Source organism: Clarias gariepinus, chromosome 3, assembly GCF_024256425.1.
Source record: "Clarias gariepinus isolate MV-2021 ecotype Netherlands chromosome 3, CGAR_prim_01v2, whole genome shotgun sequence".
NCBI lineage: Eukaryota > Metazoa > Chordata > Actinopteri > Siluriformes > Clariidae > Clarias > Clarias gariepinus.
Genome location: NC_071102.1, coordinates 33661553 through 33672814, shown reverse-complemented (window position 1 = coordinate 33672814; position 11262 = coordinate 33661553). Strand labels below are relative to the sequence as shown.

General features: G+C 39.3%; 1 protein-coding gene across 1 annotated transcript; it reads left to right on the top strand.

The window, feature by feature from the left end:
* The first annotated feature begins 3293 nt into the window (after nt 1-3293).
* On the top strand, nt 3294-8186 carry mrpl12 (mitochondrial ribosomal protein L12). The gene is made up of 5 exons (XM_053491840.1): nt 3294-3507; nt 5929-6121; nt 6228-6305; nt 7537-7674; nt 7982-8186. The coding sequence occupies exons 1-5, from the start codon at nt 3449-3451 to the stop codon at nt 8096-8098; spliced, it is 585 nt and encodes a 194-aa protein (XP_053347815.1). The 5' UTR covers nt 3294-3448; the 3' UTR covers nt 8099-8186.
* Nucleotides 8187-11262: the final 3076 nt, after the last annotated feature.

Here is an 11262-nt window from a genome sequence, read left to right as displayed (position 1 = left end):
CCAGCGTACTTTGAAAACTTTCTACCTTAATAGTATCCAAGAACTATTAAATGCCTGCATTGTAATTGCATTAGCGTCAAAAGTCCTGGTTGATTACGTTCTTCTTAGACAGGACAGGAGGCAGAGTTGGAGGTAACAGAGCTGAAGATGTTGAGGTTCTCCTTGGGAGTGACAAGGATGGATAGGATCAAGAATGAGTTAATCAGAGGGACAACCCATGTTAGATGTTTTGGAAATAAAGTCAGAGAGGCCAGATTGAGGTGGTTTGGTCATGTTCAGAGGAGAGAGTGTGAATATATCGGTAGAAGGATGCTGAGGTTGGAACTGCCAGGCAGGAGGTCTAGAGGAAAACCAAAGAGGAGATTTATGGATGTAGTGAGAGAGGACATGAAGTTAGTTGGTGTGAGAGAAGAGGATGCAGAGGATAGGGTTAGATGGAGGCAGATGATTCGCTGTGGCGACCCCTAAAAGGGAACAGCTGAAAGACAAAGAAGAAGATTACGTTCTTCTTACCTACAGTAAATGTATAATGTTAAACATTGCCACAATGTTTCCTTGCTTAAAGGTGTCCGTATATCAATTATTCTAAATGTTTGGATTTTGAGCAATATCTAATTTGTTCATTATTATAAGATTTAGATTAGGTGGTGAATGCACAGTTTAATTCCATTCCCTGCGCAAGTTGTTACTGTAGAAATAAAAATAACCACCTCGTTCTGGCCAATCAAAAACAAGTATTTACCAGCGCGTTGGTTAATAAAGTATATGAACTGGTAAGTAAATATGCTTAAGGAAGAAAAAATAGTTTTTTACAAAGGGAAAATTAAATTATATATTTTAAATATTTTCTTTGTAGTTCTTACACACCATTCTCTCCGAGCTGTCTCAGCACTTTCTGGTCAAGAGGTTTAAAGTGCTGTAAAAAGTATTTGCCCGCTTCCTTTTTTTTTTTTTTTTTGCATATTTGTTGCACTTAAATTATTTAGCTCGGCAAACAATTTTTAATATTAAACAAAGATAATAGTAGCAATAATAATTATAACCACATATATATAACTAATATATAAAATTTTATGTTAACCATCTTAAAAGGGATTGTTTTAAATTTGGCATTGACCACAAGCTATATACACTCACCTAAAGGATTATTAGGAACACCTGTTAAATTTCTCATTAATGCAATTATCTAATCAACCAATCACATGGCAGTTGCTTCAATGCATTTAGGGGGTGGTCCTGGTCAAGACAATCTCCTGAACTCCAAACTGAATGTCAGAATGGGAAAGAAAGGTGATTTAAGCAATTTTAAGCGTGGCATGATTGTCTAGCATTTACAAAGAATGGTGTGAAAAGAAAAAATACATCCAGTATGCGGCAGTCCTGTGGGCGAAAATGCCTTGTTGATGCTAGAGGTCAGAGGAGAATCTGCCGACTGATTTAAGCTGATAGAAGAGCAACTTTGACTGAAATAACCACTCGTTTCAACCGAGGTATGCAGCAAAGCATTTGTGAACCCAGAACACGCGCAACCTTGAGGCAGGTGGGCTACAACAGCAGAAGACCCCACCGGGTACCACTCATCTCCACTACAAATTTTTAGTTTGTTGCTACAATTTGCACAAGCTCACCAAAATTGGACAGTTGAAGACTGGAAAAATGTTGCCTGGTCTGATGAGTCTCGATTTCTTTTGAAACATTCAAATGATAGAGTCAGAATTTGGAGTAAACAGATTGAGAACATGGATCCATCATGCCTTGTTACCACTGTGCAGGCTGGTGGTGGTGGTGTAATGGTGTGGGGAATGTTTTCTTGGCACACTTTAGGCCTCTTAGTGCCAATTGGGCATCGTTTAAATGCCACGGGCTACCTGAGCATTGTTTCTGACCATGTCCATCTCTTTATGACCACCATGTACCCATCCTCTGATGGCTACTTCCTGCAGGATAATGCACAGTCACCAGATCACAACCCAATAGAGCATCTTTGGGATGTGATGGAACGAGAACTTCGGGCCCTGGATGTGCATCCCACAAATCTCCATCAACTGCAAGATGCTATACTATCAATATGGGCCAACATTTCTAAAGAATGCTTTCAGCACCTTGTTGAATCAATGCCACGTAGAATTAAGGCAGTTCTGAAGGCAAAAGAGGGTCAAACACAGTATTAGTATGGTGTTCCTAATAATCCTTTAGGTGAGTGTGTATATTGTAATTCATGCAAAGGAAGCCTTGACCAAGTATTGAGAACTGTACTTTCATACATGTTCATACTTTACAGTACTCCAATATTTTCCAATATAATCTTTTTTAAGTAACATTCTAATTTTCTGAGATACTGAATTTTAGGTTTTTGTTAGCTGTAAGCCATAATCATCAAAATAAAATAAAATAAAAAAAAAAACACTTGAAATATATCAGTGTGTGTGTGTGTAATGAATCTGAATAATGAGTTTTTGAATTGAATCACAGAAATAAATCACCTTTTTGATGATATTCTAATTGATTTAGATGCTCCTGTGTGTATACAGTATGTATACACAGTATGTATATGTAACTGAGCTTGTGGACATTGCCAAATTCAAAACAATCCTTAATCCTCTTAAGATGGTTAACATAAAATTGAGCCACATTTGCGAACTACTGGACTTTTAAACCGCACACACACTTACTCACTCACATTGTCCATACCAAAATTGTCCATATCACTGTATTCAGAGTTGCAGGGGGCCTGGAGTCTATCCCAGGAGTGCATGAGGCGGGGAACACCCTAGACCGGCTACCAATCAATCGCAGGGCACACACTCGCACACAGTCATTCAGTTGCGTGTCAGTTAACCTAATCTGCGTGTTTTTGAACTGTGGGAGGAAACCGGAGCACCCCAAGGAAACCCACCAAGCATGGGAGAACATGCAAACTCCATGCACACAGACCCCAAGGCGGGAATCAAAGGCTCAACCCTAAAGTGCAAGGCAACAGTGCTAACCACTACACCATCGTGCTTCCCTAAAGCGAATACTTAAAAAATTATCCATTTTTTGTTATTTAGATTGAGTAAATATTAACCGAAAGTTTGAAAAACAAATGAAAGGCAATACAATAAATTAATTTAGCATAGACAGCACGTGCTTAATGTTTTTAGGGTTTTGTGAGTAAAAAGAATAAAAAAAATCCTCAAACAATAAAAAATATATATAACAAAGAATATTGCTTTATTTTGCTACAAATCCATAACACCTAAGAAAGGAGGGAAAGATTGGGTTGTCTGGCAACCACTCTACTACCCTGATGTCGCCGCGGTGTATTCTGGGTAGGTCAGGGAAAGAGAGTGGAGTGGAGGACGCCATGTGCTTCTGAGTTCTGACAGACAGTCTGATTACTGTGTTATCAGCAGCCGGGATTAGTTTTTTTTTTTTATTTGTTCGCAAAGCAGCTAAAGAAAGGAGAATGTACTGCGCTTTGCACTGCATCAGGAACTCGCTGCGGATAGCCGCAAGAACACACCGGTGAGTGAATGAATGAATAAATCAGGAGTAATTAGCTTAGAAAGGACCCAGCACTGGGCTGTGTCCCAAACCGCGTTCTCCGTCTCATACAGTTGCACTCCCGCTGGCGTAGTCTAAGCAGCGCACGCACACTTTCTAGAGACCTAAGATTACGTGCGGCGGAGTTTTTGGAATCAGACCCTCAGTTTTAAGGTTTTTGAGATAGATAGGTCAAGGGCATGAATTATACTGACTTTGAATGCGTTACTAGAATTATTTAACACATTTAAGAAGTTAACACTCCAGACGGATCAGTTTATGATAATTTATATTACAGAAGTGTGCTAATCAGCAGTCATGAGCTAGCTTGCTAGCATCAGTGCTTAGCTGTACGCGCGCGAGCTCACCTTTCTTTAAATCTAACTCTTTCTATCAGCACATCTGTAGAGTTAGTTGTCCTCTAGTTAGTACTTTTCTAGTACTTTTCCGTATCTCGGACAGCTAATTAGCTGGTTAGCTTTGTTAGCTTCGATGGGAGATGTGATAGATTTTGTGCAAGGTCAAATAACAGCCTGGTTTCACACGAGGGTCCATTCATTCCTGTTTTTTAATTTCCACACTATTTATTTTGAACTTATTAAATTTCTTTCTTATGATCTCCATACTGTGTAATCATATATCTCATTAACTATTAGAAATTTAGGTAAATGTGTGCTATAATCTCAGGTTATTCTCTAGCCCTGTTAATTTCTGCATCCCGATTGGTCAGGAGATGTTGATTAATTTAATATAATTAATTAGTGCAGCCTTAAATCACACTTGTATCAGTGCCTTTTAAAAACACGATCATTTATGTAACAGCGAGTAAATATCTGATCATTTTGATTTATACACATTCACGTCATACAAACTTCCATAAATTCTTTTGATTGTGTAAAGCTACTTTGCGACAATGATGATTGTTAAAAGCGCTATACAAATAAAATTTTAATTATTGAAATTAATTTAATTGAATATAAAGAGTAGCAAGATGCTGTGGGGGAAAATGCACATTCATGGATCTGGAGATGATTGTTTTTTTTGTGTGATGTTTTTGAGGAAGGAGTCTCCAGTGTCAGTGGCTCATAACAGTCAGTTTTCCACCACAGGCGATTCTTCATCATGATCTGCTGTTGCTTTAATATCTTTTGGGGCGATCCTGGTGTTGGAACGGCTGTTGTAACTAGAGATGGAAACCATCAGTCACCCCCGAAACAATACTATCACAAAACCTCTTGCTAATTCGATTAAAATTGCAAACAGAATTTTATAAATATCCTGACTTTATATCACATTTTTCTCTGATTGTTAGTTTTAAACCTTAAAAATTTTATGAGTAATTAAATGTAGCCCGTTCCTTGTAGGATTATAAAGAAACAGTGAGGAATTATTGCCTCAAAACTCAGCTTGACAGTAAATGCACAGGTTAAGCGGCTGTAAGAATGTGGCTTCTAATGCACACGATTATCGACTAATTAGCGCTCTTGGTGTTTTGAGATTGGTGTAATGAGTGGGTTTGGAACTAATTCTCTTGGAGAAATAGGCAGATTCAAAGGCTTTTAAGGTTTTTTTGATAACATAATTCTGTAGTTCTGAGTTTGCTACTAAATAGTTTATATCTGCGGCTGGTCACTGGCCGATTGACCCATTCATCTCCATTATAAATATTAAGAATATTTTTTTTAGGATCCTGCATATATTATTTTAGAGTCTTGTGTGGCGATAAGTGAATCAACACAAAAGAATCCCGAAAAAGAAAGAAACCCTCTTTTTTTCTTACTGTACAAAAACTCTGGCAGTAGGTACTGGAATCACCAGGGGATACCCCAATCCCCCCAATTGTAGAAAATTTTTTGTTTCTACCACTCAGAATGCTGTGCTGCTTGGATATCTTAGAGAGCAACACCAGCAGGATTATAGAGAAACAGCAAAAAAAATGTTTACGACCTCAAAAGCAAACAAGTATAAATTAAAGAATAAATTAAATTACAAACAAATTTAGCAAATAATTCACTCCTCCCACATGGGACAAAAATGCATAAATAGTTCAGAGAGCGCCATCTGTAGGATTATAAAGAAACGGCGAAGTATTACCACCTCAGATGCCAATTCTGGCGATACATGAATTGCCACACAAGAGAATCCTGGTACATCACTGAATCTATATTTTTATTTATTTATTTGTTTGTTCTTTCTCCCATTGCTACTGGAGACCAGTAGACTCTCAAGAATCAGTAATTAATGATTTATGTGGAGTGCCATGTTAACAGATTCCTTTTTGAGAAAGAGCTGCTGTTATGCAAGGTTCACATCAACACCTACCTTCTGACCAGTCAGAATTAAGAATTCAACAGCTGCTGCAAAAACGTTTGTACTCATCTGTGTGTGTACTCCATGTTCTAGGCATCATCTGTTTGCTCCAACTCTGAATGCACTACGAGCACTCCACCTTGGCCCCGCCCACCTCTCCGAAGCAATAGCGACACCACCATTAGATGGCGCGCCTAAGCAGTATCCACCCAAAATCCAGCAGCTGGTCAACGATATCGCCAGCCTCACCCTGTTAGAGGTGTCCGACCTCAACGAGCTGCTCAAGGTATGGGGAGAAAAAACAGGAATTGGAATCAAAGAGCAGTGATGACTTATTATAATGCCTTATTTATATGTTTCTGAATATGCTGTATTATTGATTTGCTCGTCAGAAAACCCTGAACATTCAGGATGTAGGGATGATGCCGATGGGAGCGATGGCCGTCGCACCGACCGCCACAGCAGCTCCGGTAAATTTTCTTTGGCAATCTAGAGAAATGTCATTCATCTATAATTCATCTGAAATGTTATTCATCTATAATTTCTCTTGTATTTTTATACATCTTTATTAGCAAACCTATGTATTATTCTGTGTTTCATGCAGCCTAGAAACAACCTTTGCAGTCTGCGTTCTGATTGGCCTGGAGGTCTTGATTAGTTTGCTAGACCAGCAGCTCACAGCTGACCTCATTTTTAAAGCATTATGGTGTTCACAGCTTGTTGACTTGTTTATAGTGCATGCTTTATTTAAAAGGATGAAAAGCAAAAAACCTTGCTCTGTTAATGTTTACGGAAGGAAAACGATTTCCCGGAAGAGGATTATTTTTCCAGATTTTCTCCCTAATTTAGACGTAGCCACTTCCCACCTGTCAATAGGGCACTCCACCATCAAGGCTACAACTTCCAACCAGGGAGGACGAAGAATATCACTCATTTCCTCTGTGCCACGTGATGCCAAGAGTGCAAAGTCCCTTCCATCCCTCCCCTCTGAGAGAGCTTGGCCAATCAGCTTTTTCTAGGCTCTCTCTACAACATCACCTGGGATTCAAGCTTGTGATCTCTGGATGATAGGCCGTGCTTATTACCATTGTGCTACTCGAGGGGCCAAATATCTTCACTTTAAGAGTTGTTTAATTCGTGTTGGTAAAAAAGGTCAAGGTATAACGGGAACAAAAGACCTGCATGTTGTACATGCTGTAATGGGAAAATAATTCATTTTTTGGGCAGCCCATTAACCTGCTTCATCACTTTTTCTTTTGTTGTTTAGTTTCCTATAACTGTATTTCTTTCTTTCGTAGAGGTGAAGTTTTTAACTTAAACTGAAGACTTGAATTTCTGACTGTTTCAAAGTGTTCACAGACTCCTTCTGTACATGTTCTATCAACAGAACAATGTTTTTGGTTTTCATCCTATATACTATATAACCTATACGATGAAAACCATAATGCCTTAAAGATGAGCTCAGATGCAAGCTGCTGTTCAAGGAAACTAATCAGCACCTTCTGACCAATCAGAATGCAGACTGAAAAAATAATGTAAGAAATTTAAGAAGAAAATGTTTGCACTGTTGTATTTGATCATCCTGAGCTCCTGTAATGTTTTACATGTTAATTATGTTCATCATATTCCCTCCCTCTGTTAACTCTGTACAGCTTAATTAAAAATAAAGCCTTTCTTTTGTTATTTCCTTTTAATTTGTAGGCGCTGGAGGAAGACGCTGCCCCGGTGAAGAAGGAGAAAACCCACTTCACGGTGAAACTGACTGAGCTAAAGGCAGAGGATAAAGTCAAACTGATTAAGGAAGTGAAGAACTGCATTCAGGGCCTGAATCTTGTCCAGGTAGCAATTTTAGCGCGCATGTTTGAGAGAGAGAGAGAATTTTCAGAAGAAGCAGCTTGGTCTAATTTTGTACCAGTTTTCAGTGTGAACATTATTGGATATTAACCTAGATGACTAATAGATTTTTTTAAACCTGTCAACTTCATTTGGATTGGTTTATTCAATTCTTTGCCCCCACACTTGATGTACATTATTATTATGTATTTATAAATACTGTTATTTTTAACGATTAAGAATGATAAAATCTATTTTTTACCTCATTAGTTTACATTCAAATTTCTTTATTCTTCACTTCTCGTCTCTAAAGGCTAAGAAGCTGGTGGAGACCCTGCCACAGGAGATTCGGGCGAACGTTTCCAAAGATGAGGCGGAGAAACTGAAAGCGGCTCTAGAAGCAGCAGGAGGCACCGTGGTCCTGGAGTAAATCACCACACAACATCAAGGCGTCCAACCTCTTAATTATTGTCCCTATTTTCTTTCCCTCATTTTTTTTTTTTTTTTTTTACAACAAAGCTGAAAAGAATTCTGGGAACCAGATTGGAAGTGATGGAATCGGGTGTGTGAACCGTCAGACTGAACTCTTGCAAGCTGCAGACTTGCTTACTCTCACCACTCGGCCATTATACCCGTCTGTCTGTCTGCAGAGCTACAGACTGTGTCAGATGGAGTGTCTGTTTGTCTGTCCCTTTCTTATAGCCATGAGGACACGTGTCCTGGACACGGAGAGATGGCACCATTGTCTGTGGTTCAATAAATGTTATACTGTAATGTGGAAAATGTGGTCGTGTTATGAGCGTTCTATGAGAGCCAGATTCAGTCCAAGTCTGAGATGAGAAACCACTCAAAATTTGGTAGCTTGTGGTGTTACTTTTTGTACAGTATCTCACAAAAGTGAGTACACCCCTCACATTTTTGTAAATATTTTATTATATCTCTTTATGGGACAACGCTAAAGTTATGAAACTCTGATAGAATTTAAAGTAATCAGTGTACAGCTTGTATAATGGTGTAAAGTTGATGTCCCCTCAAAATAACTCTACACACAGCCATTAATGTCTGAACTGCTGGCAACAAATGTGAGTACACCCCTAAATGAAAATGCCTAAATTGTGCCCAATAAGCCCTTTTCCCCTTCTGTTGTCATGTCACTTGTTAGTGTTACAAGGTCTCAGGTGTCCTTAGGGAGCAGGTGTGTTAAATTTGGTGTTATCGCTCTCACACTCTCATACTGGTCACTAGACGTTTAATATGGCACCTCATGGCAAAGAATTCTTTGAGGATCTGAAAGGAGGAATTATTGCTCTACACAAAGATGGCCTAGGCTATAAGAAGATTGCTAACACCCTGAAACTGAGCTGCAACATGGTGGCTAAGACCATACAGTGGTTTAAAAGGACAGATTTTACTCAGAACAGGCTCCATGGTAGACCAAAGAAGTTGAGTGCACGTGCTCAGCGTCATGTCCAGAGGTTGGCTTTTGAAAATAGACGTGTGAGTGCCGCCAGCATTGCTGCAGAGGTTGAAGGGATGGGGAGCCAGCCTGTCAGTGCTCAAACCATATGCCGCACACTGCATCAAATTGGTCTGCATGGCTGTCGTCCCAGAAGAAAGCCTCTTCTAAAGATGGTGCACAAGAAAGCCCGCAAACAGTTTGCTGAAGACAAGCAGACTAAGGACATGGAATACTGGAACCACATCCTGTGGTCTGATGAGACCAAGATAAACTTATTTGGTTCAGATGGTGTCAAGCGTGTGTGGTGGCGACCAGGTGAGGAGTACAAAGACAGATGTGTCTTGCCTACAGTCAAGCATGGTGGTGGGAGTGTCATGGTTTGGGGCTGCATGAGTGCTGCCGGCACTGGGGAACTACAGTTCATTGAGGGAACCATGAATGCCAACATGTACTGTGCCATACTGAAAAAGAGCATGATCCCCTGCCTTCGGAAACTGGGCCGTAGAGCAGTATTCCAACATGATAACCCCAAACAAACTTTCAAGACAACCACGGCCTTGCTGAAGAAACTGAGGGTAAAGGTGCTGGACTGGCCAAGCATGTCTCCAGACCTAAACCCTATTGAGCATCTGTGGGGCATCCTCAAACGGAAGGTGGAGAAGCGCAAGGTGTCTAACATCCACCAGCTTCGTGACGTGATCAAGGAGGAGTGGAAGAGGATTCCCGTGGCAACCTGTGAAGCTCTAGTGAACTCCATGCCCAAGAGAGTTAAGGCAGTGCTGGAAAATAATGGTGGCCACACAAAATATTGACACTGGGCACAGTTTAAACATTTTCATTTAGGGGTGTACTCATTTTTGTTGCCAGCAGTTCAGACATTAATGGCTGTGTGTTTTTGAGGGGACATCAACTTTACACCATTATACAAGCTATACACTAATTACTTTACATTCTATCAGACTTTCATATATATTTAGCGTTGTCCCTTGAAAAGATATAATAAAATATTTACAAAAATGTGAGGGGTGTACTCACTTTTGTGAGATACTGTATTTGATTAACATTTTCTTTTGTTTAGTTTAATTTCATTTTCATTCACTAGAAACAAAGATTCTTGATAAGACCCTTATGTAAATTATCCTGTATGACAACAGATAATGACAGCAAATTAATGCAACTTGAGATATTTTTGAAAACTCTTTGTGGGTGGAGTAAAACTGATTGTTTAAATAATGAGTGTACCTGTGGGCGGGGCTTCAGGCTGTAATTGATGCCTACATTCGGACATCACTGTGTCACAGAGCAGCATCCTGGAGAACACGGCTGTAGGAGAGTTAAAGATTAAAGAATCCTTTATGGCATGCAGGTAGAATTTAAGTAGCCTTAAACATCTCGGTTTCCTTTCCAACCCTGTGGAAAGTTGGGTCCACAATAACATGGGTAAAAAAAACTAAAAGTAAAATATGGGGTGAAAAAACATCTGCAATTTGCACCAGATACCTTTATATAATTTGTGCCATTTTCTTCCATATTAATTCAAACATAAATTAAAGGATCAAATTAACAATATAAGATTCAAAGACATTCCACTAACTTGGATGTCCTTTGACCAGGGCCAGTGGAATAAATCACCTTACAGCACGAGTGTTGAATCTTATCTGGAAGGGGCTGGTGTGGGCTTTTGTTTCAAACAAGCAGACGCCACACCTGATGGTCTGTTTAAACCCAGGTAGAAGAAAATGAGTGTAGCTTCTGCTTGGTTGGAATGAAAGCCTGCATCTACACTGGCACACACACGGAGGCTTTTCCAAGGTTAAAAGCCTTATTTTCTTTGGAGGAGAAAACTTTTTTTTGAATCTTTGTCTTGTTTGACACCTGTTTCACAGGTGATTGTCTTCAATTGTTTTTGCGGAAACAAGTGCAACAGCATCGCTATTGATAAATCTTCTGCATATACACAAAGTAGTTTATTAGAATCATTAAAAAACAGCAAGTATTACTCTAACACATTAAGGATAACATCAGGACACACTTCATGCTTTTATTCATTTAGGAACCACAAAATATTCAAAACATCCCAGAAAAAATTTCTTCCACAGTTTTTCTTTAACAAACTAAATAATTAACTATTTTAC

Coding starts and splice junctions, on each gene's coding strand:
- mrpl12 (XM_053491840.1), top strand. CDS start 3,449: ATGTACTGCGCTTTGCACTGCATCAGGAACTCGCTGCGGATAGCCGCA. Junction 6,306..7,536: donor CGACCGCCACAGCAGCTCCG/GTAAATTTTCTT, acceptor TTTAATTTGTAG/GCGCTGGAGGAAGACGCTGC. Junction 7,675..7,981: donor AGGGCCTGAATCTTGTCCAG/GTAGCAATTTTA, acceptor TCGTCTCTAAAG/GCTAAGAAGCTGGTGGAGAC.